Source organism: Impatiens glandulifera, chromosome 9 (genome assembly GCF_907164915.1).
Source record: "Impatiens glandulifera chromosome 9, dImpGla2.1, whole genome shotgun sequence".
Classification (NCBI taxonomy): domain Eukaryota; kingdom Viridiplantae; phylum Streptophyta; class Magnoliopsida; order Ericales; family Balsaminaceae; genus Impatiens; species Impatiens glandulifera.
Window position 1 is genome coordinate 35,289,943 of NC_061870.1, and position 24,500 is coordinate 35,314,442.

General features: G+C 30.3%; 3 protein-coding genes across 3 annotated transcripts; 1 reads left to right on the plus strand and 2 right to left on the minus strand.

The window, feature by feature from the left end:
* The first annotated feature begins 5,292 nt into the window (after positions 1–5,292).
* On the plus strand, positions 5,293–12,047 carry LOC124915648 (probable CoA ligase CCL8). The gene is made up of 17 exons (XM_047456403.1): positions 5,293–5,622; positions 5,702–5,862; positions 5,971–6,144; positions 6,407–6,587; positions 6,766–6,854; positions 8,166–8,235; positions 8,384–8,436; positions 8,526–8,633; positions 8,903–9,001; positions 9,297–9,389; positions 9,474–9,551; positions 9,807–9,911; positions 10,128–10,218; positions 10,306–10,379; positions 10,465–10,644; positions 11,479–11,532; positions 11,621–12,047. The coding sequence occupies exons 1-17, from the start codon at positions 5,436–5,438 to the stop codon at positions 11,669–11,671; spliced, it is 1,848 nt and encodes a 615-aa protein (XP_047312359.1). The 5' UTR covers positions 5,293–5,435; the 3' UTR covers positions 11,672–12,047.
* A 1,457-nt stretch (positions 12,048–13,504) lies between these two features.
* LOC124915614 (transcription factor bHLH68-like) lies at positions 13,505–16,964 on the minus strand. The gene is made up of 8 exons (XM_047456372.1): positions 16,222–16,964; positions 15,248–15,638; positions 15,077–15,148; positions 14,930–14,992; positions 14,560–14,625; positions 14,279–14,347; positions 13,841–13,879; positions 13,505–13,762 (listed from the first exon to the last, which is right to left on the minus strand). The coding sequence occupies exons 1-8, from the start codon at positions 16,401–16,403 to the stop codon at positions 13,604–13,606; spliced, it is 1,041 nt and encodes a 346-aa protein (XP_047312328.1). The 5' UTR covers positions 16,404–16,964; the 3' UTR covers positions 13,505–13,603.
* A 2,218-nt stretch (positions 16,965–19,182) lies between these two features.
* On the minus strand, positions 19,183–24,098 carry LOC124916514 (peroxisome biogenesis protein 2-like). Its single transcript, XM_047457240.1, has 8 exons — positions 23,812–24,098; positions 23,163–23,276; positions 22,918–23,071; positions 21,497–21,633; positions 21,285–21,385; positions 21,045–21,162; positions 20,800–20,966; positions 19,183–19,453 (listed from the first exon to the last, which is right to left on the minus strand). Exons 1-8 carry the CDS (start codon positions 23,947–23,949, stop codon positions 19,330–19,332), a joined length of 1,053 nt encoding a protein of 350 aa, XP_047313196.1. The 5' UTR covers positions 23,950–24,098; the 3' UTR covers positions 19,183–19,329.
* Positions 24,099–24,500: the final 402 nt, after the last annotated feature.

Genomic DNA, 24,500 nt, shown 5'->3' on the forward strand with positions numbered 1-24,500 from the left:
ATTTTAAACATAAAATATATTTTAATAATTAACTAAAAACTATCATACAATAACATTGTTTCTAAAAAAAATTTAAATAAAAATAAAAATAACCCATATCAAAATAAACTCTAAGTATCAGATGTTTCGTAACAAAAATGAATAATATTAGAAACAATTTTTATTTATGGATTCATAATTATCTAAGTTTGTTTGAAAGCCTCTAAATGTAGATAAAGAAACTAACAACTAAATAATTGTTTCTAAATATGGCTAAATTTTATAATTTGTTTTTTTATAAAGAGATGTGATAAATTATTTATTTTTAAATTGATTCAATATATAGACATATTTTTATCTATTTCATAAATTAAAATTAAGATTAAGCTTTTTGAAGAAAAAAAATTGTTAAATTCTTGAAGAAAGGAAGAATTTGTCAAATGTAAATCTAAATAATTGAATATTGTCAATTAAACAATTATATATATATATATATATATTATATATAAGTTTTATTAATTATAATTAACATAAACTAATTAATAATTAACAAAATTATTTAATTAATATTAAAATGAATTAATTAAACGTTTCTTAAATGATTTATATTTATTTTCTATTTTAATCTTGGGCAGAACCCAACTGTTAATATTTGCCAATAATTTGAAATTTGTACACTACATAAATCTATTAATCTATTTTTTTTTTGTGTGTGTCTTGATTTTCATAAACTAAAACTTACACCTCAATAATCAATTTCATACAAAAGATTTCAATAATATGTTGGGTCAAAATCCCACGACAATTTAAAATTTAAGAGTTCATTTGATCTTAAATTAATTGAAAAAACTTATTTAATGTATAATAGTTTATTTGAATCATTTATAAAAATGTTTAAAATATTCTTAATATTAATATTTAATAATTTTAATGATAATTGATTTTTGAAAAAAAAGAATGTTATCTGGGAGGATCTAAGATATAAAATAGGGATACATTTGGGAAAAAATCCAAATCAGGACAATTTTTAATTCCAATCCAATTAACCGAAAATATATAATTGATCAAATCGTAAATTTTCATGTACATGTATTATTTACAAGGGAGAGTAGGGGTGAGCATTGGGTGGATTAATCCGAAATTTAATTCGGATCTAAATCCTAAATACTAATTCGGATTGGATTGAGATCGGATAGAATTGAGTTCAGATTGAATCAAATCACATTAGATTTGAATTATCCAAATTATCCAAACTATCTAAATAAAAATATATGTTTTAATTTTTTTTTCTTTAAATTAAATTTTACCTCAATATAATATATATTTTACTTATCATCACTTTGACACGGTTATTTATTTTTATTTTATTATTATTTTTTTCAGATGAATTCGAATTGAATTAAATCGGATTGGATTTCCAAATTATCTAAACTATCTAAATAAAAATATATGTTTTAATTTTTTTTCTTTAAATTAAATTTCATCTCAATATAATATATATTTTAGTTATTATCACTTTGACAACCATATATATATATATATATTTTTTTATTATTATTTTTTTCAGATTCAAATTTAATAATAATAAAAAATTGATTTTTTTTTTAAATAAAAAAAATAATAAAAAATATATATATATAAATTGTTGACTAATTTCAAATTGATATATATAAATATTTTTTAGTTTGAATTATCCAAACATTTTCAATCATATCCGTATTAATTAGTAAAATGGTTTGGATTACGGACCGGATAAATTTAGTTTGAATTTAATATCGATCGGACAAAACAGATTAGTTTTACACGGGTTTTATGGGTAATTCGTTTGAGAGAAAATGATATTTTTTTTTCAGGTTTTTAACTAAAAAACATATTTGATAAATTTAAAAAAATAGTTTTTGGGATAATATATCAAAACACTTGATAATATTTTTTTCCCTCAAAGATCAAATAAGCTTTGAGTGAATATATAAATAATATTGAAATTATATATATATATATATATATATATATATATATATATATATTAATAAATTTAGCATATTATAGTGGCCCTCTCTTTAGAAACGAATATGGGTATAGAATTGCTGTTGGGTGGTTAAAAAATAAAAATTGATATTTATATGCTTTCTAGTTACATTTGTTACGAAGCCATGTATATTAAATCTGTTACAAGGCAGCTGTGAATGCTGCCTTTTTCTGGTTCGCCGAAGTCGGGAATATTGAGTTGATATATATATTTATTATATTTTAAACATATATTTTATTTATTTAATTATAATATTTAATTATAATTTAATACTAATTAATAATAGACAGGTAATCAGACTGTTATGAAAATATCTAAATACAATATTTTCATCTCCCTTAACACCATAAATATTTTATTAAATTTAAATTTTAAATACATAACAAAAAATTAGTCATTAAATTAATTAAAAATAAAATAACCTACTTTTATATGTGAAAAAAGATTTTGGGATAAAATAAAAAGAACAATCTAAAAAGTAAGATCAAACAAGTTCTTGTGAGAGATATGAGAATGTGTATAATGAGCTATTTAAACTAGAGGTGGCCAAACCTACGGATCGGATACGATCTGGTATTTCGGATCGGATATCCGCTTTTATTTTTTTCAAAAATTACGATTCGTATCCGATCCGGTATCCGACCACTATCCGATCCGAAAATACCGGATCGGATCGGATCGGCCAGCCGGATACCCGCTGATCCGATTTTTTTTCATATTTTAAATTTTTTCATATGCTAGAAAATTGAAATTGTTCTATTAAAGATTTCAATTATGAATGGAAAATAAATAAATGAAAGAGACATATTTTTGTTTGGGTTTGTAAAGGAAAATGAGAGAAAACATAAGGAAGATGGAGATTTTGTATTTTTGTTTGGGTTTGTAAAGAGAAAAAAGAAAGAGATAGATTTTTGTTTAGTTTGTAATTGTTTAATAATATTTTTATTTGGGTTTGTAAAGAGAAACATGAAAGGAAAATATTGGAAGAGAGAGATTTTTGGTTGGGTTTGTATTTATTTAATTATATTTTTGTATGGGTTTGTTTATTTAATAAATTTTAAAAACGACCGGATCGTCTTCGGATATCCGAAATCTTTTTTGTCCGATCCGTATCCGATCCGGAAATCCGGCAAAAATATCGGATCGGATCGATATCCGAATCCGATCCATCGGATACGGATTTTTTCGGATCGGATCGGCCGGATCAACGGATCGGGTCTTTCGAATCGGATTTTTTGGCCACCCATTTTGAACTACATGAGAGTGAGAGGTGAAAAAATAAAATAATAAATAAAAAAATAATGTATTAATTTTAAATGTTAATAATATCGAAAAAATTTCATTATTTATAAGCCCCATTTTCTTTTGAATTGAAGCAATGACATGTAACATGATTTTTTTTAGACAATCATACTTATAATTTTTCCTTTGAATTATTTATTATTTATTTCTTTCCAGATTGTACACCACATAATGAGATGAATTTTATTTTCAGTTGCCTTCGATATTATTACTAAGACTATTTTCATTTTAATTTAAAAGTCAGCCACATTTGCTAGTTGCAAAGACTTTTTTCAATTTCAATCTATTTAACCTATAAGTGAGCCATGTATGTTAGTGAATGTTAAAAATAGTAAATTATTAACAAGAGACGTAGAGAAGTCTATCTAGACTAAATTAGTTTCCAAATGTGTGTAAAAAGAAAATTAACATAAATAAACAAATCCACCACAATTGTATAAAATTATAGTATTTTTTTATAATTTTAAAATTATTGCTAATTCTACAGAAAAAAAAGTGTATTAACTATAAAAAAAAAAAATTAAAACTAAATAATTTATATAGTCATTGTTGGTTGAATTTAAAGAAAAAAACAATACTACTACTAATAAAAAAATAAAAAGTCTCGGTCGGTCAAAAGATTAACGAACCAATATATTAATATATTTTCTATTTAAAAAAAGAGAAATGATTAGGTGAGAGAATTTGGTGAGAGAATTTGGTGAGGGAATGACGTTGCATAATCTTATTCGCTGAAAAAATCAAATAATTTCTCTCGTTTCTCTCTTTCCTCCCACTTTTACATTTTCCAACCAATGAAGGTGATGACACGTCATTCCCTCACCAAATTCCCTCCCTCTATCACTCCTCTTAAAAAAATACCATTGTATATTAATAATACATAAGTATTTTATAAAAAAAATATTTTTTCAAAATTATTATCCATCCATATTTGTTGAGAGTAATTATTAAAACTAGCATTTAGCCCGTGCATTTGCACGAGTAATAATATAAAAACCGTGAAAAAAAATTACGGATAACATTTTTATTTTATTTTTAACCGTTTTAAGTTTATGAGTGAGTCAACCCACAATCCGACCCAAATATCCATTTACTCAACATCATTATATATTAGTTAGTTAAAAAGTTTTATATTAATATTAAAACGTCCCGCGTTTATCAAATTTAGTGTTGAATTTAAAATATAAAGTCTTTGTAGCCTAGTTGGTTAAAGAGTTGAACTTGTTTTGTTAAGTTGCAAGTTCGAAACATACCTCTAGCATTTTTAATTTTATTTTTACCCGTTTTAAATTTAAAAACGGGTCAACCCACAATCCGACCCAAGTATCCAAATTAACCACAGCTCTCGACCCGGCAATTCGGACACTTTAAAAATTAAGCATCATTATATATATATAGATTAGTTAGTTAAAAAGTTGAACTTATATTAATATTAAAACGTCCCGCGTTTATCAAATTTGGTGTTAAATTTAAAACATAAAGTCTTTGTAGCCTAGTTGGTTAAAGAGTTGTACTTGTTTTGTTAGGTTGCAAGTTCGAAACATACCTCTAGCATTTTTAATTTTATTTTTAACCGTTTTAAATTTAAAAACGGGTCAACCCACAATCCGACCCAAGTATCCAAATTAACCACAGCTCTCGACCCGGCAATTCGGACACTTTAAAAATTAAGCATCATTATATATATATAGATAATAGAATGATGACGTTGAAATATTTTGTTGAACTTGAATTCTAACACCAAGAAAATTTCATTTTTATGGTTAATCCATTTCATATTTTCGATCAAACACAAAATTTATGTTAAACTCACAAGTAAACAAACTCTGATAATGAATTGAGTATGTTTTCCCCTTGGTTTTTTGTTTTGGATGCAAAACTAGCTGGGTTGTTTTAATAAAAAACAAAAAACAAAACCAGTACTGGTATGAATGTAAAAGGAAGGCTGAAACTTTGAGTTTCTCCATAAATAGCATTCACGTTTCTTCCTTGTCCTCCAACCAAACCCACAAAACCCAATAGTCAGTCTGACTCGTAATAATCAATCACAAATCACAGATAATACCGAAGAGAGCCGCCCCGCCATTAATAATAATTATCATTTGAGAAGGTAGGAAAAGAAGCAATGAGTTCAAGTTTATTAAACGCCTTCAACTACCTCAGACCTCTTTACACCGCCTGCTACCCTTCTTCATCTTCATGTCTTGAGCAGCCATCTACTTCTTTCTCTCGCTTTCTTTCCTTTAAATCTCTTCCTAACCCTAGTCTACGTTTTTACTCCTCTCCCCGGCATTCATCATCCTCCTCCTCCAGTAAGCTTCTATTCCCTGTTTGATTGATTGTTTGTTTGTTTATTTGATTGATTGATTGATTGATTGATTTCCTCTGCAGCTTCGAGAGAAAACACAGGTATGAATTTTATGAAAGAGTTTTCAGGAATGGGTTCTACGTCTTGTGGTGACCGTGTTGCTATAAGGGCTGATCAGAAGAGCTACAGTTACAGTCAACTACTTTCATCTGCATATAACATATCAAAGCTCTTAAGTAGTAAGGTGATCTTCAAACTGTAACTTCTAAAATTAAAGAGTGCTTCTCAAAATTATGGCACGTTTCTTGAAACTGGGTATAGTTTACTGATTGGCTCTTTTGAATATTTACAGGTGGATAGTAAGAATGAGAATTACAATCTTGGTGGAGCTAGGATAGGAATTGTAGCTAAGCCTTCTGCCGAGTTTGTTGCTGGAATTTTAGGAACGTGGTTAAGTGGTGGTGTTGCTGTTCCGCTTGCACTGAGCTACCCAGAAACTGAGCTCATGCATGTTATGAATGATTCGGTCTGCCCATGTTCTTTCTCTGTTAACATCCACTCTGCTTTCACATAATTCTCTTTTTAACCGGTTATAAGAATGTGATCATGCTGTTTGGATCTCTGTTAACACCATCTATATTTTTCATTATGTGTGATAAATTACAGTTGATGTCAGTTGTGTTATCTCTAAAACTATAGTCATCGTGCTTTAATTATCATAGGTACCATTCAATGGTAGAATGATTCTTTTTTTACATGCAGACTTCTAATGTGTTTTCCATTGTTAGGATATATCAATGATTTTAAGCACCGAAGACTATTCTGAGCTGATGCAAAATGTTGCCGCTAAAACATCTGCTCTGTTTTCCCTTATTTCTCCTGTTGCTGATGCATCTTTGAGGGTTAGTGAGGATAACGAGTTGCATAAGAAAGAATTGGACAAGTTTGGAGATTTGTTCCATGTCCAAGGTTGTTTCTTTGTTACTATTATGTACCATCATGTATTCTAGCATATTTGTATCTCTGTGGGGGGTTCCGTCATTCATGTAGTTGTACATATTCCATTGCGTTGTTATGGTCTTAATTGCATTATAATTGTGCAGAAATCTTATAAGTTTTCTCTTTTACGATTTGTGGGTTTAAACAGGAGAGGATCCAGCCCTGATCATATATACTAGTGGCACTACAGGTAAACCTAAAGGAGCAGTGCATACACATAAAGGCATCCTAGCACAGGTACATGCCTTGTGTTGTACAGACATTTTTATAGTCTCAGGTTTCATTCTGCTTGTACAATATGGGGTCACGGAAATTCATATCAATACCATTAATCAGACCTATAGAGAACTTAACTGCTAAAATTGATTTGGTTTTGTTTCTTTATTGGGACTGCAGACTATCATTTGGTTATGCAGTTGTCTTGGTGTATTCCCTTTTGACAATTTTTTACTATGTTAAATAGAGATTCATTGAGACATCCCCGATCCCGCATTTCGAGTCCGGGGCAACTTAGACCATACATAAAAGTATTTAAACTAGTATAAAATTTATGATTTGTTTTTATTTTAATGTACGAGATCATACTTTTATTAAATAAAAAGGAAGTTTTCTCATTTCTTTAATTTCAAAGTCAAGTATCATTTTTATGCATAATTTCACTCTATACTATTATAAATTATAGTTTTGATATAAAATGTTTACTTGCTGTCATTAGTCTCACTATGCTTGTGTGGTGTAGACACCCAAAAGTAAGACTAGAATAAGGATCGGGTTAAAGACAAGCAAGTAAAAAGCGGTGCAGGAAGACATGAGTGTGGAAAATGGACTAAATGATTTTCATATTTTGGAAATGTTTTTGGGTAGAAATATGAAATGAAATTTGGAGAAATATTTTGTTGCATAAATAATCTCGAGCACATATTAGGTTGGGCACTTTTCGGAGTCCAGCCCTAGAGTCACAACCTGTTTGGATTCATTGAATAGGTCCAAAGCTCAACCCGGAAAACCTAATCCTAATTGAGGATAGGTGGTTGAACTTCTTAATTTGGAAATAGAGATGATCTTGGCTGTTTGTCGTGAGGAATATATGGAATGAAGAATTAATGAACCAAGGGTTAGTATTAAATGTGAAGAGGTGGAAGGCTTGAATATTGATTAGTGTCATAGTGTGGTGACAGTGTAAAATCTTGTTTATTGTTATATATAAACCGTATAGCTCAAGCAACTTACAAGACAATCAACTATCCATTAGAAAATGTATAAGTATATTACCCACCTGTAAATAATTTAGTGAGTTATATTATTAAAAATTGTTTGACCCATGAAGTTATCTAAATGAAAGCAGGGGGAAGAAAAAAATAAATACATAATAATGAAATCTACTTACCTAACATCGAAACTTATAATATGATTTAGGTTTTCTAAGGAGGGAATATATATTTATATCAAGGCCTTACATTCATGTTCTTTCTTCTTGTGCAAAATTTTTCTTTCTAGACTGTAGTGTGGTTTTCTAACCTAGTAACATTTTGCTTCGAATATTCTCAGGTTCAAATGTTATCGGAAGCATGGGCATATACATCTGCTGACCAATTTTTGCACTGTCTACCATTGCATCATATCCACAAAATACCATTTAGTTATGCTCTTAGAATCTCCATTCCTTTGTTATCAGATGACGATATGTTCTCGTGATTATATTGTCTCGAAAGATATCTGATATAGACTCTCCTTAATACTTTGTTCTTATTCCTTAACTATCATACATGTCCATGGGCTTTTCAATGCTCTACTGGCTCCACTGTATGCTGGTTCAGCGGTAAAATCTCTCAAGCTGTTCATGTTCTTTTTTTGCGTAGTTATTTCTTAAGCTTCACTAAATTCTGTTTTGACTTTTCCTTTGTGAAGGTTGAGTTCATGCCAAAATTTAGTGTTAGAGGAATCTGGCAGAGATGGAGAGAATCATATCCAAGAGATGGAACAAAGGCGGATGATGCAATAACTGTTTTCACCGGTGTAAGTAGAGTACTGAGATTTTATGAAATATTTAATAAGGGAAAAGACAATACAAGAGGCGTTCATTACTTTTATGGGATTTTGACTTGTTAGACATTCACTTTTTTTATACTGCCCACTGTTGAGGCTTTTTGTTTGATTAAAGAACTTTGTATATTAGGTTAAAATAGACTATATTTAGCATTAAACTGAATCTCTCATAAAAATGATCTAATTAGACATCCCTGAATTTTAGCTTACAGCTTCAGTATGCTCTTTCTGATATCTAGGTTCCAACAATATATACTCGGTTAATACAAGGTTACGAGGCAATGGATCCTGAGTCACAAGCTTACTGTGCTTCAGCTGCAAGCAAGTTACGGCTAATGGTAAGCAGCTAAGGAGTTCCTAGTTCATACAAGAATGGTTTTTGTTCCTTGGTTTTTAGGTATTGGAATTTGACATTATTATTAACTAGTGATTGAGGCCCATGTGATATGCCTTCTATGCAATTAAATGAAGAAAAATATAAAATCTTGTACCATCTAGGACTGATATTTTTCATAGTTATGATTTTCAGGCCTAAGATGAAAATATTTCAACATAATATGAAATTCTTTGTATCGATCGAATAAGGTTTTTTGGAATGAGTTATGGGAATAATTTTCTTTCTTCCCTGTCCAGATGTGTGGCTCTTCTGCACTTCCCTTTCCCATTATGCAGCAATGGGAGACTATTACTGGTCATCGCCTTTTGGAACGATATGGCATGACTGAGGTGTGATACAATTATGTTAAGAAGTAAATTGACATACTACTCCTTTGTCCAATACATAGTTATCATTTTTTGTGATGTTTGCAGTTTATCATGGGCATTTCAAATCCCTTAAGTGGCGTAAGGAAAGCAGGCACTGTAGGCAAGCCATTTCCTGGGGTGCAGGTCTGCAATTGACTTTTATCTCAATCCTTTCTTTATCATTATTCATGGTCGTTAGTCCATATACTATCTTTTATTGAAATTAGCAGCTTTTCTTGTAAAGATCCGATAAACTCCAGCATCGGGATAAAACTGTGATACCATTGAATCATTGGTTTTTGCATAAACTTGATATTTTAAATTTTGTCTTTTACCTTTAGTAAAAGAAATGAAGGTTTTTTCAGGGATAACATTTCCTAGTACTTTTTTTTCTGATAGACCAAGATACTTCCAGAAGATGGTCATAGTGACGACACATCGGTAGTGGGTGAACTTTGCATCAAGAGCCCTTCGTTGTTTAAAGAATACTGGAAACTTCCTGAGGTACTTGCTTTGCATATCTGCTCGTGATATATCATATAACAGATCTGTATGGTCAGGTTTGACGGTTAATATAGGTCTCCCATTCTCCACTAAAGAAGCTTGATTTAATCAAACCATGAAAGACATATTCTAACTTGTAAACTAGATGTGAAATTACATAACTTAATTTCCCTCATTTTTATCGTTCTGACATATGTGAAATGAATGACTTGATAGGTAACTAAGGAATCCTTCATTGAGGATGGATTCTTCAAGACTGGAGATGCTGTTAAAGTGGACGAAGATGGATACTTCATTATTTTGGGCCGTAAGAAAGCTTAATTTCTTATTGGATGTTACTTTAGATGTATTTGTTAAGAGACATTCAATGCAACATTCTTAAAAATGATTTCAGGTACTAGTGCTGATATTATGAAAGTTGGAGGATACAAGTTATCTGCATTAGAAATTGAATCTGTTCTTTTAGAGGTAATTGTGGCTTTTAAATCCAACTATGTTGTATTCTCTACCATAGATATTGATCTCTGAGTTAATTTTCATTTCCTCTTGGCAGCATTCAGCAGTATCAGAATGCTGTGTGTTGGGCTTACCTGACGAAACCTATGGAGAAGCTGTATGTGCAATAATTGTACCTGAAGCGGAGACGAAATTACAAAGAGAGGAAGAGCTGAAACCTGCTCTTAGCTTGGAAGAGCTAAGTGGTTGGGCAAAGGAGCGATTAGCTCCGTATAAGGTATGTGTGGCTATTTATTAATTTCAAATTTATAATAAACTGTTTATAGAATATTTACTATATGGAAAAAGAAAAACTAAAATCACTGAAAGTGAACTCAACTCATGAACAAAACGACAAAAACAGACAAGGCCATGTTTTTTTCTCCAAAACTTTTAATCTATGTGCTGTTAGAATCGAAACAGCAGGTCTTTGAACACTAGGGTTGTTTGATAAAATTGTAAAATTAAGTATAACATTTTCATTAATCCAATATATTATATGTTTAGTATAAAATATTATAAAAAATAAATTTCTATAATTTGAAGTATAATTCAACAAGTGTTCCACACTAAGGAATTACTCAATGCAAGGTTTTTCGAAATTAACCATTTTTTTTTAATGAAAAAGAAATGTTATTTGGGTTTGGATGAAAATATCTTGTATAAATGTTTTAAAGAATATAGTAAAACAAGTTAGGATATTTTAGTTGATGTGAATGGTAATTTATCTGGATTAAATTCAAATAATCTACATCAAAACAAGCTCCAAGTAAACTTGACTTAAAGTTCATCACTTATTTTCAACTCTACTTGCTAAATGAAGTATTTTCTTACTGTTTTTTATTACCAACCTAGGTTATATGAGAAAAAAAGTACTCAAATCTGCTTAGGTTAAGTAACAAAGCATGCTACATCAAACATAGATATTGAACTTGATCATGTCTCTTAGACCCTGTGAAATGAAAGCTTGCACCTTCTTTTTTATTCTTGCACCAATATATGATTACGATGACTTATAAGTTAAAAAAAGAAAAGAAATTGGATTCATTGATATAGTATATATTTTTTACAGCTACCTACAAGGCTATTCTTGTGGAATTCACTTCCTCGAAATGCTATGGGCAAGGTGAGTTAATTACCCTATTGAGAGTATGTTATCTTATTCTCTATTACAATTTAAACAAGGCGGGATGGATTTTGTCTTCAATTTTCAGGTGAACAAGAAAGAGCTGAAAAAGAAATTAGCAGCTGATGGAGGGCCATAACTTCTTTAAAAAAAAGTAAAATCAGTTTCTATGGAAACCATATATGGGAATAATTAATAATCAATGATTTGTTCATTGTCACTAGTTAGTATTTCTTATAATTAGCAATTCTATTATTACTGTTTATACTATCTAATAGATTATTGAAAGCCTCTAAATGAAATACAATTTTGACATTATCTAAGAAATAATTTATCACTACCCTTGCTGAATCTTTTCCTGGTCTTGAATTGTCAATTGTCATGGGCATTTTGGGTATTTCTTCTCTGTAGTTAAGGGTATTATCAAAGTTGGAAAGTCGACTCTGGCCTCAGTATGAACTTTTGAGTAAAGTTGGAAGTTTATTATTCAATAGAATTATTTCCTTAAAGCTGAACATGGATGGAGTTCATCTTAATTTATTCATAAAAAAAATAATATATAAGAATATTATGCTGACGTAATTTTTATTGTCAGCACTGCGAAAGCATAACCCTAGCCACTTGCACTTGGTTAACTCATTTTTATAATTTCTTGTTAATCTTGTCATTGTGACAAGTAGATTATTTTAGAAGAATAAGTTTTAAATGATTTTGATTTTATTTTCTAAGTATTTTTAGAATGTTGAGTTTCTTGGAAATTTTTACTAAAAATGTTATTATCACCTTTTTTTTCAACAACTTTAGTCAATTAATTTATTAAGTAAAATACCCTTATTTTTTTTTTATAAAAATGAAAAAATATATATTATAATAATTCAATCAACTCAAAATTTAAATAACTTAATTTCTATAAACAATATTTTTATTTTAAAAAAACCCAATAAAATAAAAAAACAATAACAATTTTGAACATGTTTGACTAATAATTTAACTACTTCTGTGATCAACTATAACAGCATAATTTCCATATTTGTTAAAAGTATTTTAACTATTATATATCGAGGCAAAATGGCCAATCTAAGTTACAAGTATGGACTAATATAAAAATAAACCTAATGATTCCTTAAAATTGAAATTCAAATCAATATAACTTTTCATATATATGTTTTTTTTTTTCAATTATCAACCTTCATTTTTTTTGAATATAAACTTTGATGATCTTATTGATAGCTGTTTGAGTTTATTATGCACGATTTATAATAAATTATGTCATAATTTAAATTGAATTATCTTTTTAATAAATTCATAATTTTCAAATATATGAAATGAGATGTGTTTTATTCTTTCAAATAAAATAATATATTTTCACAAATTTGACACTCCATCTAGATAGAGATCTCATAGCAGATGATTCATGTTGAGTCATTTACATTTATCAATAAACTTCTTTATCATTTTCTTTTGGGAAATACACAATTAATAAAAAAAAAGTTATGTCAAGAATCATTAGAATAATTAAGATTGATAACTTCCAAAATTATAAAAAAATAATAATATATTCTTTTCATTTTCATTTTCATTTTCATTCAAATATAAATATGCACTTTTCTATTATATTCTCAGTTTTTTTGACAATTTTTTTTCTTTAATATCATCTACTATCCCAAAACAAATGCTCACCATAATTTCTTTCAGATGTAGCCTAAGTAGAGTTGATACAAAAAAAATCACTTATTTTTTATTTGGACATTTTCAGTTTGATTATATGCATGATAGAAACTTGGACAAACTATAAGCTTAGAATAATTCCTTAAAAAATACATAATAATATACAAAATAATGAAAATGAGAAATAGCATAATTAATGAGCAATATTCATTCAAGCCTTGTAATTAGCATATCTTAAGAGAGATTGAGTGCTCACCTATGCTAGCTAGTAGGTACTAATTATACTATATAATTAAAACAAACACAAAATAAAGTGGTGGGCTAAATTAATTAATCATATATATATTATATATTGAAGTTGGTCATTATTGTGCAGCCAAACATATTAATAATTAATTAATCATCAAAAACCTCCACCAAGGCCTTGAGTTACCCAGAAATCAGCAGCAGCTCCTCCTTTGATGTTACTTTCTATCTCATTATTATTATTATTATTAATGGAAGAAATTGGAACCAAACACAATCCTCTACTTCTCAAGTCTTTTCCACCATCCTCTTCTTCCTAATATAGATTAAATAATTACTCATCCAACAAAAAAAATAATATTTCATAATTTTTTGAATCTATTTATATATATACCTGATCAAAATGAAATGCATAATTTATTTCTCCTTGAACCTGAGGAAAGTAAAAAGTAGACCAGTCTAATTAATCAACTCGATCTATGTAATGTTTGTAAAAAGGAGAATATTCCCATCACTTCTTTCCCTTTTCTCTCTTCTAGCATGTCTATGTAATTTCATAATTTTAATCACATATATAATTGTTTCATCTGGATTATTTGAAAATTCTTGTTTGTTTGATGTAGGTAAAAATGATCAAATAAATATAAACTTATAGTAATTTAATATTTTATGTAATAATAGAATCAATTTATCAAATTACCCATCTTTTATTTTTATTTTTATAAAATTTTAACATTAAATACAAAAAACAATCTATTTTTTTATATATGTATATAAAAAACTAACTGGAAAAATAATCCAAGATCAAACAAGGTCTAGGGTTTCTCCTTACATGAGAGAATGGATGATGGTGCCTGATGTTTGTTGATCCTGAATTGTCCAAATATGGGGAGCTGAGAGCCTGCAATATTTATGACTCCAATGAGACCAAAGACTGTAACTTTAACATCATATATTATATTATATTATATGCATGTTCTTTCTTTCTTTCTTTCTTTTTCACTGTACTTTAGACATTTCAATAATCATAGCTAATAGCTAGATAGAACAACAGCATAACAATGGTGGGTGGAGAAGAAAGAGTATATATATATATTGATTATAATAATTAACCTGAATTTGTCCCTGAAGGAATCTGATGCACCCAATTGCTTCAAGCAGAACAGAAGCAGTGTCAGTCTGCAAAATCAATAAAAATAAATAAATAAAAGTAACACTGATTACATGACATTCCTATTTTCCATCTACTTTGCCTTCTTTCCATTTTCATTTCAGTCTTCTTCTTTAAAGCTAAATGACAAAACCCTAAAAGCAACCTCTTTTGAGCTTTCATCACTTAAGGAAGTACTATTGTCTCCAAAGTTATAACAATTTTCTTTTAAAAAGAATGAGATTTTTATAATGGGCCATTCATTGATCTAACCAATGATCAATTATGGTGATGATTAATTGATTATCATCAAGAACTAATTAATATAAGTACCTTTCCAAATGGAGAAACTATTTGATGGAGAGCTGTTATTCTATCTCCTAACTCCTTTCTGACCTGCAAGTTTCATTTCAGAATTAAAGATTCATGATATATATATGATTAATTAATTAGTACTGAAAGATTAGATGAATTAATTACCCTGAGAGGTGGTTGGCTTGAAGACTGAACCCTAGGTTTCTTATGAACTACACCTGTGACCATGCTGTTACACTTGTTATACAACAAAACAAAACAAAAACAAAAAATCAATTTTAAATAAATCATCAGTCTTCAAATAAAAGTTCATCATAAAATTAATACTAATTTCACCTTAGATGTGGAACCATGTTCTGTAATTTGTTGTCTTCTGGAGACTACAACAGATTTCTTTGTATTATTCGAGATATCGACTGAGCCGTTGCTTATAAATGATTCTTGAGACATACTAGGATCATTGGTAACATGAACAATACTAGAATTATTAATACTAATACATGTCTGAAGCATTAATGTTTCTCGATGATAAGAATCATCTCCGCCATGAACGTCGAGAATAGATGGTGCAACCGATTCCTTTGCATCAACAGCAAGAAACCTTAAATTGGACAAAGGGTTTAAGGTTTGATCATGATGATACTCCCAGTTATCAGTTTCCATGTTCTTTCCTTGTAATTGACTAATTGAGTGGTTACCACCTTCTTCTTCATTAGCCATTCCACCCCTATAACAAAATTTGAAATTAATCATCAATTAATTCATAGCTAGCTAGTTATAACTAGATGCTCTTATTTTAACAAAGATTTAATCTTTGTTCAAATATTTAAGTACTTTTTGAAAGATCCATATGTTAAGACAGACAAAAAATCAATTTTCATGGAAGTTTTTTCTTTTCTTTTGAAAGGATGAAACCATTTCATTGATCCTTATTTTTGCAAAAGGCGACAAGCATCTATCTTCTAGGATAAACATTGAAAATCTGGAAAAATACAACAAAAATAATAATGAATCATAAGTTTCATAAAAGATCAAAAGAAAGTACAACTCAAAGCTAGTAGATCATGCAATGAGGACAACACAAATTGTCATGGATGATTGATATATATGTAGAAACCTTAAATAACAACTTGTCAAGGAAAACTAGAGCTTTACAAACATGAACCATTATATTCCCACAAATTTGCATTCTATGGAGGATAAGGAAAGTAAATTTAAAAAAGAAAAAAGTGAAACAAGAACAAAAGGGAGTCTAATTAAGAAGCTAGTTGGTATATATATATATATGAGAAAGGGAGAGAGGTATATACATGAGTAGTTGGCTCCATGATTGTGGAAATTGTTCTTGGCCATCAACATAAGAGTTTGAAGAAGTATGATCAGAATCAGAAGTAGTATGCTGTTGATCAAAGAAAGAAGAACATGGTGAAAATGAAGCTTGTGATCTCATCATGTTGTTCAAGTTCCACCAATTAGGGTTTCCTTCCATCATTCCTAACCCAAAATCCCTTCTTCTCCCCACTTCAGTAGTACTACTCTCTTAGCTTTGCTTTCCTTGTTGATGGGTGCGCAGCCAAACGGGCCCTTGTGATGCTTTCACAGGCAAGGAGTGGAAGAGAGCCAATTATGTCAACAATACACTTATTTGTGGTTTGGAGAAACTTTACACAATTTTTTTTTTCTATCTTTCCCTTTATTTAATTTTTCTTTTTTCTCTTCTTTTACTTGTTTATTGTTTACATTCATTCTTGTTTTAGCTTTATTGTAAAGTTGGGACATGGAAAAAGCTGATGGGTACTTTCTTTTTGCCCTAAATAACAAATGGTTTATGGAGCTCAATTGATTGGGGAATGGATTTGTTAAATTTCCACTTATATTTAAATTAATGCAAAAGAATCACTTCATTAAACATGGAAGACTTCATATAGACTATCTTAGTGTCTAGAAGATTGATGTTTTGTTTTTAGATGATTTTAGGGTTTTGTGCTTCATCATGTTGTACTAGTTTCTATTATTATTATTATTATTATTATTATGAGAAATAATCATTTTGATACTAATCTTCACATTAAATATAGATTTAATTTAATGAACTTTCTTCTTAAAGTAAACACAATAATTGTTATAAGTAATTTTATGAATGCTTTATGAAATTTATAATTATAAAATTTGTATATATATTCATTGTTAACTATATCTTAATAAAATTATGGTTTTTTAGTTTCTTATTAGTATTTGGCATTTTTACTTGGAAGATTTGGGTATGTATGCATTGTTTTGAAATGCGCAAATAAGATTTGAATTAACTATATTGATTAAGCTCAAATAATTTTAGTAAAGATTTTGTTCTCACTTATTGATTATATTTAAATTTTAATAACTTCCTGATAAATAAAATTAAATGTTTCACCATTATATATATATTTGCCCTAAGAATAGATAGACATATGTATAGGGTTTATACTTTTAAAAAAATGATATATACATATGGTTTATCCTTTTAAAAATGATATATACATATGGTTTATCCTTTTAAAAATGATATATACATATGGTTTATCCTTAAAAAAAAAAGAAAAAAAAAAAAGAAGAATCATATACATATGGTACAAACTTGAAAAAGTGGGAAAGTGCTCTTCTTCTCTTTCATTGAAGCAATAATTTGGATTGAGAACACTAAACACCAACTATAATATATTAGTAGAAATTATATGTACACCAATAACAATTCAACTCCTATATCATAATTGAGTACTTAATGTGGGCACCTTTATGTATGTATATTTTTTAAATATTCCAATATAACACAATTTATATTTTATGTCACCTACTAATTCACATAAAAGCCTTTACATTGGATAAGCTCGAAAAGAAATACTTTATAATGTCGTTTTTTATTAAATTAGATACGTAAATAATATGTTCTCGTTGTTGTTCGCACACTAGTTCTTAGTCCTTGGTCTATAAAGTCGTTTTTATTAGATAAGTAAATAATATATTCTCGTTGTTCTTCGCACACTAGTCCTTAGTCTCCGCGATGAATAAACCCCAATCACCAAAAATGAAATAAATAAAAACTTTATGATTAGATGAGGTTTCCTTAAGCTCTCTTCGTAGTGAAAATCGAGTTTGAAATTTTTACTTCCTTTCTGTTTTGGTTTAGCCACTTTAGCCATTGGTTGCAATTATTTGTTTCTTTTAAAAAAAAAATCTCACAAAATAAACCTCAACCTGAAACAGCATATCATGGCTTTTTGGGTCAAATATCATGTTACAAAACTAGTAAATCATTGTTAACTAGCTAGGGAAATATAGTTGATATTTGCTCCATTTTGAAATACTTTCTATTTATTTTTTTATTCAAATAAAGTTGAAAACACCAAATAAATTAAATGTCTCCTCTATTGAGTTTAATTTTTACCCATATGTATCTGATTTTATTTTTTTTTAATTTGAAAGTTAACATCACCTCCACTTAAACTTGAGCTTAAAAAAATATGTAACTGAAAAAGTTCCAAATATAGGAAAAGGTGTTTTAACAAAATAATCAAAGTTGTGTTTTTTTTTTTCTCAATCCATATTTATTTCCTCCCCCTTGCATTAAAAGAAGATAGAAAAGTTCCCATTTCATGTAACAAGTAATACTTGAACACGCATACTACTTGATTGATCTTATCTACTTATTTATACTGTGACATGATGTTAGATCGATAAAGAGGAAATACAATTACTAAGGAATTTCCTAAAAGAAAATTCAAATTATTTCCCAAAATAAATGTGGTTTTATTATTATTTGATGTCAAATAACCAAAACTACCTTGATATATGATATTAAAGAGTACTTGATGTTTGGATTAAATCCAAATAATACCCAAATCAAACAAACCCTAATTAATAATTCTATAGCATTATCAATACAACCTCTTTAGACAAAACATAAAAAAGCAAGCTTTAGTTATAATCCATTAGCAGGTGTTCTGGCAGAGGTCAAAACATAAGGTTCAAAAAGTATAATCTAGCACATTTTAGAATTGAGAAGGATAAAAAGATAGTTGTTTGAAGTTTGGTTCTCCAAACAAGTCCTACACTCCATCAAACACTTTCATTACAAAAAAAAAAAATATTAAAAAAAAATCAGAATCTTGATCAATTATTTCTCAACCACACAAACTAAGAAAGCCGTTTTCTTTTTGTTGGTATCCAAACGGGTCTTAAGAAGAAAAAGGAAGGAAGCAAATGATAGCACGAATACGGATGAGAGACATTTAAAGTTGACAAAAGAATGAAACCAGCTTTTTTCAGAAAAGGAATCAATAGTGCTTTTTTGAAGGAATCCCAAACACCCTCAAAGAAATATCTTAGGAGTTCTGCCAATATAACAAAATCTCCATATAAATTTTACTCCAAATCCCAAATATTTACCTATTCGAATCATCAATCACAGCGCTATGCCTTTGCATTGCAGCCACGGGTTCGTTGCATCTTGAACATCTGAATGATTGAGATGCCGAGCATCGAGTCCGAAGGCAATAATAACAGTATCTGCCAGCAAAACCATGTTAGTTAAACTTCACATCTGTTACCAGTTGGGTATTCAAAAAGGAGATGTTATCTCAATTTTCAACCAACTAAAATCTAATTCGAACAGTAACCAAACCCATATGCAGATATGTCACTATTCAGTTCAAAGGATGTGGATATATCCAATCCCATTAGTGTTGGGTCCCAACTCATACCAGCAGCATTGGATTTCTTTTTTAAATGCACCAAGTAGGGGTCGAAGCATATGGAATTACTAAAATATAATTTTTGAAAACCCGCCCTGATCTAGAGTTGGGACATTCGCATGAATCCCAAAACTTTTTTCTCCGGAAAATGGTGATATTACCTAAATATAGCATAGAATGCATATTGCAGATTTTCTCTTTATTTACCAACTTGCCATTAGACATATAGAGGGCACCAGCGGAAAAAAGGAAAGAAAAGAAGAAGATCCCAACAAGTAATAGATGTAAAACTTGACATTACCCTTTTCTTGTAATTCTTATGAAATGATGTTCATTCATAATCTTTGGCCTAATCAAGGCCTGTCTAACAAATACAGCTAAAAATGCTTAACTATTAGATTTATCTCTAGAGCGTAGTAGTCTGATTGGATTTGGTGCCCCCCTATTTGAACCTATTAAGTGTGTTGACCAAGGAACATGAAACTTTAAACAAGCTAAAAAGGTTCTGTTTTTTCTTACACAAGGTTTATTTTTCATGGAGGAGAGGCTAACACAACTTCAATCAAGGTGTTTTCAGTGAGAATCAAACCCGAGATTTCCGCCTTTAATTTTAAACTTTTACCACTTGAACTATCATGGATAAATATTGTTTTCTTTCTTTTAGCTTCAAGGTGAAGGGGATTGGCACAATTATTATTTCCGGTTAATGTTTTTAGTAAGACAACTTGTTGTACACCTCGACTAATCCCTGGAATAGACTAGCACAGTAATCCACCACCATAACTACCCAATTATTGTTAGTTAATTTCTTTTGTAAGACAACTTTTTGTGCACCTCGACTAATCCTGAAGGAGGCTAGCACAACAACCCACCATCATGTCCACCCACTTCACTCGTCTGGTGCTTTCAAGGAGAATCAAACATGAGACATTAGGGGAATAAGCCCATTAGTCCAACCTCTTGTCACTGAGCTGCCTAATTATTTTTAAATTAAACTAGAGTTGAAGGCTTTGATTGTTAGAAGAGGGGCAAGTATAACCTAGTAATTTACCTGTGCTGACAAGGAAGAGCTAGAAATGGTATACCTAATTATTTTCAAATTAAACTCGAGTTGAAGATTTTGATTGTTAGAAGAGGGGCAAGTATAAACTAGTAATGTACCTGTGTTGACAAGGAAGGGCTAGATATGGTATAGTGGGATTTGATTGGCATATGGGACATATGGTATCATCTGCAGCAGAATTTGATGATTTATCCTTTGAGAATGGATAGAGAATGTTTTTTATAGATGATGAATTAAGAAGTGGAAGAAGCAACAAAAGCATTTCCTGCAGAATAGCATGACTATGTTAGTACCAGCACTTGTATCAAAGTGTATGGAAATAAAATAAAGGCCATATAGTTACCGAGAATTCATTCCACACTAACTGTCTGTTCATATACTCAAAGCTAACAGCTCGATTCATGTTGGGACTACCATAGACTAATCTGGCCTGCAGAAGTCTTTCTATAAGGTTCCTATACCTGTCCCAGAAAATTGAGAGAAAAATAAAACAAAATAGTCCTGAGTAGGGAGCTAGAACTTCATTACAAGGTTCATTTCAACATGTTGACAGATGCTAAAGATGATAAAAGTCAAAAGATACCTTCCTGTGCACAGAAATATGAGCAAATTGGCAAAGGTTGCAGCTCTGTAAAATCCTTCTATTCGTTGTATAAAAACCCATGTGCCACGAGCCAATGACCTCTAAATGAATAAACAAAGATTGAATCAGTTCCCTCTTGGTAGTAGCATCAATTAAATTTCTTCTTTTTGTTGCCAACGTAATTTCATTAATAAAAGTTGTTAGTCAATTACCTGTTCAGAATCTCCCCATATGCGGAAGGCAGAAAATGATTGTAAACGTGTCCAGAAGTATTGACCACCAACAGTAGCAACACAATACCACAGCTTCTGAAAAACTGTGAGTCCTGGTCCTTCCAAGCCTGTTCTAACTGGAAACATAATAATTGACAAAATTCTCCATGAGAGTGCAAATTCAAAACAAACAATCAGGGCAACTTTTATGCCTACAGAAAGTTTTATTGTGTGTTTCTTTTAAATAGGAAGTTTACAAGGCTCAAACCCGCCAAGAGAGTTAAGCTTGACCTTAGCTCTTTGGATCTTTTGATTTAGAGCTTTGAGTCCTTTGTTTGGGACTCTCCCTCTTTTGATGTTCCATTTTTTTATGTTATTTTTAACTTATAACATTATTTGGTTTGTAACAGTTTTTTTCCCACTGCATATGTGACTTTCGCATTTGCTGTCAATGAAAAAAAACGGCTCAAGCCCATGGATTGAAGGTAATGGATCAAAATCAAACGAAATGCTGAAAATGTAGAATAGGCGGTTGAATGATCCAAAATGACCATAAATCAGCTCAAATGATTAAAGCAAAACAATAATAAATGCCTAAAACACAACGGATTCCTAGATTTCTTGAGACTAAGTACTCTCTTTGTCCCATTTTATGTGACCCAAATTTCAACATTTTAATCTCATATAAGTGGCTTCTTCTAAACATCCAGAATACGTCATATATTTACTTTTATCAAAAGGCAGGGGCTTTTTTGTAATTAACCTAGTAAAAAAAAAATTTTGGGAAAAAACCTAATAAACTTACACTTCATTAAAAAGAGAAAGAATATATGAGAAAGGGTGACAGAGTACTTTTGGATTGTCTCACACCAATCTGTGCTCCTAGGAGAATAAGGGTTCCTTTGGTATTTGGTTGTGTCCTACTTATGAAACACGTACTTGATTTGCAGTTCTACTTATCCCAAGAGGTTGATAGATGCCAAAGATACGTAACTTCTGTGAAAGATATTCCAAAGGGACCTTGACAAAATCGTAGATAAGAAATGGAAGTTTAACTCGAGCCAGGTTTGTACATGCTCAAATCTATAGGTAGTGACTTCTCCAAAATGTATCACAAGATTAAGAGAAGTAAATCAACAAACTGAAGGTACCTGTTTGGAAAAAGTAATCAGACAGAAATCTTCCAATCACCTTACATATTCAAATATCTCCAAGTACTAGAAAATAAGAATGAATCATCAATCCCTAGTAGGGAAGATATCCATAAATGTAAGTAATAAGGAGTCAAAAAGCAGAATAACATGTAAGCAGCATTGAGATGGGACAATTCAACAAGTCTTACGTTAAAAGGAAGTAACAAGGAGTCAAAAGCATAATAATATGGAAACAGTATTGGGATGAGACAATTCAACAAGTCTTACATTTTCCACGAGGTTCAATTGCCCGTTCATCTCTATATCTCAAATTCATGAGAGAATTTCCTGGTGTAGGCTTATCAACCCAAATAGAGAATCTCCAAATAAGAAATTCAAGGAAAGCATCTAGCTCCGGCTCAAATTGAAACAAAAATCCTGGCTAACAACAAAAAATCAGGGGACCGCATTAAAATTGTGTCATTATCATGCTAATCCAGTCCATAAACATATTTATAAGACTCATCCCATACCTTCATCAATGAGAAGACCTTAACTAATTGCTCCTTCAACATAGCTGATATTTCAATGTCTAGTCTTTGTGCATCTATCTGGTTTACTCTAGATATTGATATGGGGATCGCTAACTAAACAAAGAAAAAGATAAACCTTGATAGTTAGCAAAAAAAAAAACCTTAAAAGTCAGAGTTAGAACACATAAACAACTAATCAAATCGAATAATTGAGAAAATAATATGAAAAGAGAAGCAGAAAAACCTAGTTTTTACCATATACGCAACTTGTAAAGCAAGAAAAAAGCGGCCAAGAGCCTACTCTTGTGTATTTTTTATTTCCTTTAAATGATGTGCCACTCAGAAGCTTCTAATCACTGAGTTAATGTGAAATGATTAGTGATCAGACATGGACTACTAAATAAAGGCGGTTTACTAGAGTACTAATAAAGAATGCATAATTGACCTGGAAAAGATAAAGAGTCAAATTCCTGACTTTGGGAGTTTAGATATATCTATAGAACGTAAACCTTAGCTCAAAAGCGAGGAATGAGTTGGATAAGGCATGATCCGAGAAAGACGTAATAGATAAGAAAGCGCCAGTATCACAGAGAAGTAGCTATGGATGCAAAGAATAGGGGGAAATGAATCGCGCGAGAGAGAGATTTACCTGTTGGGAGAGAGCAAGAGATTGCCATTGCGGCAGCAATTTTAGATAGGCGTCAAGCCAGGCGTCTTCAGGCGGTGGATGGACGAAACTGCTCGAAGAAGAAGAAGATGCAGCTAGGGTTCCTCTCTCTCTCCTCATGTTTCTGAGGTTAATAGTTGCAGAGAAGATGATGATGATTTCCTCTAATCTTCTTCTCCCTCCCCAAGCTACAGGGAAGGAGCGATTTCATTTCCCATTTCTCCTCTCACTGTTAGCTTTGTTTGTGTCCTTAACCGAAAATCTATCTTGGACTAATAGTTATACTTAACTGCTACTGCTTATCAAAGGGGCACTCTCGTCTTTTAACAACCGTCTTGGGTTCATTAATTTTAATTGAGAAATTTACTATTTTCTTTTTTTTTTAATTTTTAATAAATTAGCACAAATCCGTTTTTTTAACTTATTATCTTTTACGTGGAACGATAAATCCGTTTTGAGTGAGTTGTATTAATCTTTATATTGAAATCCTTATTGATGATATGTGTATTGAAAAAAAAAATGTATCATGATTAGTCCAGTTGAACATGTCACGAGTTGGTTGAATCAACAACTCATTTATTTTTATATTGTAAATCCAGTAAAATTCGCAACATAAGATCCAGATCATTCACTGGAATCCATAAAACGGGTTCTGAGAGGTAATTGAAGTT